This window comes from Lipotes vexillifer, unplaced genomic scaffold (assembly GCF_000442215.2).
Source record: "Lipotes vexillifer unplaced genomic scaffold, Lipotes_vexillifer_v1.1 scaffold835, whole genome shotgun sequence".
NCBI classification, from domain to species: domain Eukaryota; kingdom Metazoa; phylum Chordata; class Mammalia; order Artiodactyla; family Lipotidae; genus Lipotes; species Lipotes vexillifer.
The window spans coordinates 66,439-70,133 of NW_006774135.1; the positions used below are offsets into that span (position 1 = coordinate 66,439).

The window sequence follows — 3,695 nt, forward strand, 5'->3', positions numbered from 1 at the left end:
CGCCCCCGCATTGATGAGGATGATAGAGGGGGTGAGAATTGCTGCCAATTAATCCCATAAAGTACTTATTACCACCCCATCTGCCCTCTTGTTTGCATGGGGGGGGGCGGCCTTCTCGCCTCCAGGGAAAGGGGGTTGGGGGTGGGAGAGAGCCTGCATCAGGGTCTCCCAGAGGCTCTAGAGCCCAGCCCTGGAGGCTTCGGAGCTGAAACTGATCTGCTTAGGGGCCAGCTCTGGATTAGCGTGCTCCAGCCACCCAGGCTGCGGGGAGGGGTGCTGGGGGCTATTTAATGAGGTTTAGGGTTGGTTCCCAGGTCACTCAGTGGAGGCCCCCCTTGCAGTGGCCCAGACAGGAGGCTGCTCCGTTACAGGTGGGCTGGGGAGCGAGGGTGCTGGGGAGGGAGCGCTGGGGTGTCACAGGGCAGGCTGGGGTCCGTCCCTGCTCCTCTTCTGTTGTATCCCAACTTCCTGCCACTCCTGGCTGCATCTGCACGGTGGCGGGTGGCCCTTCCCTGTGCTACGGGAGATGCTCTCAGAGCCCCAAGAGCAAACGGGTTGGGGGACCATTCCCTTCCTCTTTTCTCTGGGGTTCTGTGATACAGGCATTGAGCTGATTTGACAGTAAGAGAAATGAGGGAACAAAGTTAAATTTGTGCTCATCCCAGGGTTCTTGGCGGGGAGCCCTGGCGAGAACAGAGTGTCCTGAGCACGGGGACCGCGGTGCGCGTCTGTCTGTGTGTGTCTGCAGGCCTGGCTGAGTGTGTGTGCGCCCATGTGTGTCCCTGGACACGCGCACACCCCATTGGCTGCAGACTTTGCTCTCAACCTCGGTTTCCTTATCTGAAGAAATCGAGAGCCCGTGGGTGGCTGCAAGTTTAGCACGTGCACAGGAGTGAGTGCTGGGCCCCTCTGGAAGCCTACACCCCAGGAGCAGGCCCCCCAAGGCAGGAGGCAGGGACACCGTGGCCGGTCTCTCTGGAGAGAGCACTGCAGGACAGGGCCAGCCCTGCACTCCAGACAGACCCTCCCTGGGAGCAGCAGTGGGGTCTGAGGGCGAGGCCTCCACGTCCAGCAGACACTCGGCAGGTGCTGGTAGGCCCAGGTGGCGCCTGCGTGGGTCAGCGTGAGAGCCCACACCCACCAGGGAGTGGAGATGCTCACAGCGCTCACACGCGAGCTCAGTCAGGAGCCCCACGGGGTCTCACCTTCCCCGTCTGCTTCGCTGCAGCCAGGACAGCGACCTTCCCACCCTCATATCCAGTGTGCGTCGCAGCCGCCACCTCGTTATGCCCGAGCATCAGAGCCGCTGTGAATTCCAGAGAGGCAGTGTGGAGGTCGGCCTGGGAGCCGCAGGTGAGGGGCCAGGGCAGTGCCGGGTGGGGGGTGGGGGGCGCGGGTGTTGAGGACGGGCCTGCCAGAGCCAAGGCAGCTCAGCGAGAGCAAGGCCGCCCCACGGCCCTCCCTGTGTCTCTGCTCATCGGCTCTGGATGCCGCCGCCACCCCCAGCAGCCTTGGCGGGCAGCCAGGGAGGCCAGCGGAGGCGGCGGGAGGGGGCGAGGCCGGCTGTCCCCCGGGGCTCTGTGTGATGGTAATTGTGTTAATCCCGGCCAGCCGTGCAGACAGAAGGCGGAGGCGGTGGCTCCACCGTGGCTGCTGCTGCGGGGGGCTTGGAGCGGCGGAGGCCCCACGGGCAGCAGAAGGCAGGACAGTCAGGGAGTGCAGGCCTCAAGGAGGCTCCGAGGTGCACACCTGGGGGTGGCTCCCGGATGGGCAGGGACACGCTCTGCACGCACGGAGTACCCACCGACCCCACAGAGCGAGGGGCCCCGAGAGGGAAGGGGGCCACGCCCTGAGAGAAGGGGGGCTGGGGCCTGGACCTCTGCAGGGGTGGGGCAGGAGGGTGCTGGCCCAGGAGCTCTGTCCCTGAGGAGGGGCGGCTCCTGGTGACAGCAGGAGCTCAGAGGGAGGAACAACTTGGGGACCCACGAGGCACCACTGCAGAGAGTGGGCGGCATGGCTGAGCTGTGGCTGAAGGTCGGGGGGGTGGTGCTGAGAGGAGGTGTCAGGAGTCCCTTGCTGCCCTATGGACCAGGGCAAACCCAGGAAGTTCCCAGCAGTGGCTGCAGCTCTCAGGAAGGCTGGGCAGGGGATGGCCCACCGTCCTGGGACACCTGAGTACCCCCATCAGGGCCTCCAGGTGTGCCTGTGCCTAGGTAGGCCTCTGGGGGAGTGCTGCTTCTGGAGCCGTGTTGGGGGCGGAGCAGGCGGCTGATAAAATCGAATTGCCCCATCAATCGGGGGAGCCTCCGGAGCCCCACAGTGGTTGAGATATTCTGAGCCGCCAGGCCCCCTGCTGCCTGCACACGTGGAGTCCTCCCCATGGTGCGTGGCCTGAGTGCACGTGTGCGCCCCGGGCCCAGCCAGAGGCCTGGGTATCCACTCACGCCCGTGTGACACGCGTGTGTCAGGGTGCCCTCACTCTTTGTGCTCAGGTGCAGGGCCCGCATATGAGCACTTCAGGGGTCCCACGTGGTCTGCATGAAGCACCACGTGTGTCCAGGTTTCGCCCGAGCCCTGCCCTCCTCTCGGGACTCCACTTCTCAGCAGCTCCCACGCCCTGCGGCCGGCCCCTGGGTGGAGGCCTTCACCCGCCCTCACCTCCTCGTCCCCAGTAGCACGTGTCAGTCCTATTCTCACCCGGGCAGGAAGGGTCGGGAGGAAAGGGCTTGGGGCGGCCTTGCAGACATCTGGCGACTGTGTGTGTGTCTGCTTCTGGCTGCCCCGGGTGTGCCTGTGAGTAGATGTGGCCTCATGAGGGCCTGGTGAGCCCCAGGCCCCCACAGCAGGAGCCCCCTGTGGCCATGGGCCTGGTTCTCACTGTGGGTCCTCCCGACAGTGAGGTGCTCCCCAGCATCTCTCCCAGGCAGAGAGGAGCCCCACCCCCAGCGTGGAAAATGGGAAACAGATCGCAGGGAGGTGAGAGCCCTGGGTCGTTCTCTGGGTCCAGGAGGCGTGCGTACAGGGTGGGGTTCGGGCAGCAGGTGTGGACCCAGCCCAGACCCACCTTCCTGCCTGGCACAGCTGGACGCTGCAGCCCTGCTGGCCGGAGACCCTTTGGCTTCCTGAGGGGCCTTGTGCTGGTTGAGCACCCCCCCACCCATCCTGCTAGGTCACTGAGGTAGGACCCTTCGTCTGGGCGGTCCCTCGTCCCTCCCTCACGGGGCAAGGCCTGGGGCTAGGCCACTGGGCCCCGGCCAGTGGCAGGAGGTAGCCGAGATCAATAAGTTATTAGCACCATTCTGTCAGCTGTAAAGTGGAGATTGATCTGCAGGCACTTCCCCACCTGATAAAAATGACAGATTAAAGGAATAAGGAAAAGGAATTAGGCTCTGGAGCTGACGGCCGGGCTTCTCGGGAGCTCCCCTTGCCAAGGTGTCATGGCGGGCCCCTCACCCGCCCAGAGCCCCGTGAGGATGGAGAGGGGGCCAGGAGCACGGGGTCTGGACGGGAGGCCAGCACTGTGGTGGGTTAGGGTAGGTAACTGTGGTGGGTCCAGGAGACCGAGCCAATTGCTGAGCTGTTCCGCAGAGACCTCCCAGGCCTTGGGCTCGGGAGGGAGCCTGGCGTCTGGGTGCAGGGCTGGGATGGATGAGTATGGTTTGGATGTGGGACCTGAGAGAGATGGGGGGGGGGGG

At 64.9% G+C, this 3,695-nt stretch overlaps 1 protein-coding gene across 1 annotated transcript in view; it reads left to right on the forward strand.

Annotated features, from left to right (window-relative positions):
* SAMD11 (sterile alpha motif domain containing 11) overlaps positions 1 to 3,695 on the forward strand; it is an 18,287-nt gene that overhangs the window by 8,250 nt on the left and 6,342 nt on the right. The window contains exon 4 of the mRNA XM_007448961.1: positions 1,229 to 1,353. Within this exon, the coding sequence (XP_007449023.1) occupies positions 1,229 to 1,353 (125 nt within the window). The remainder of the gene's footprint in view (positions 1 to 1,228; positions 1,354 to 3,695) is intronic.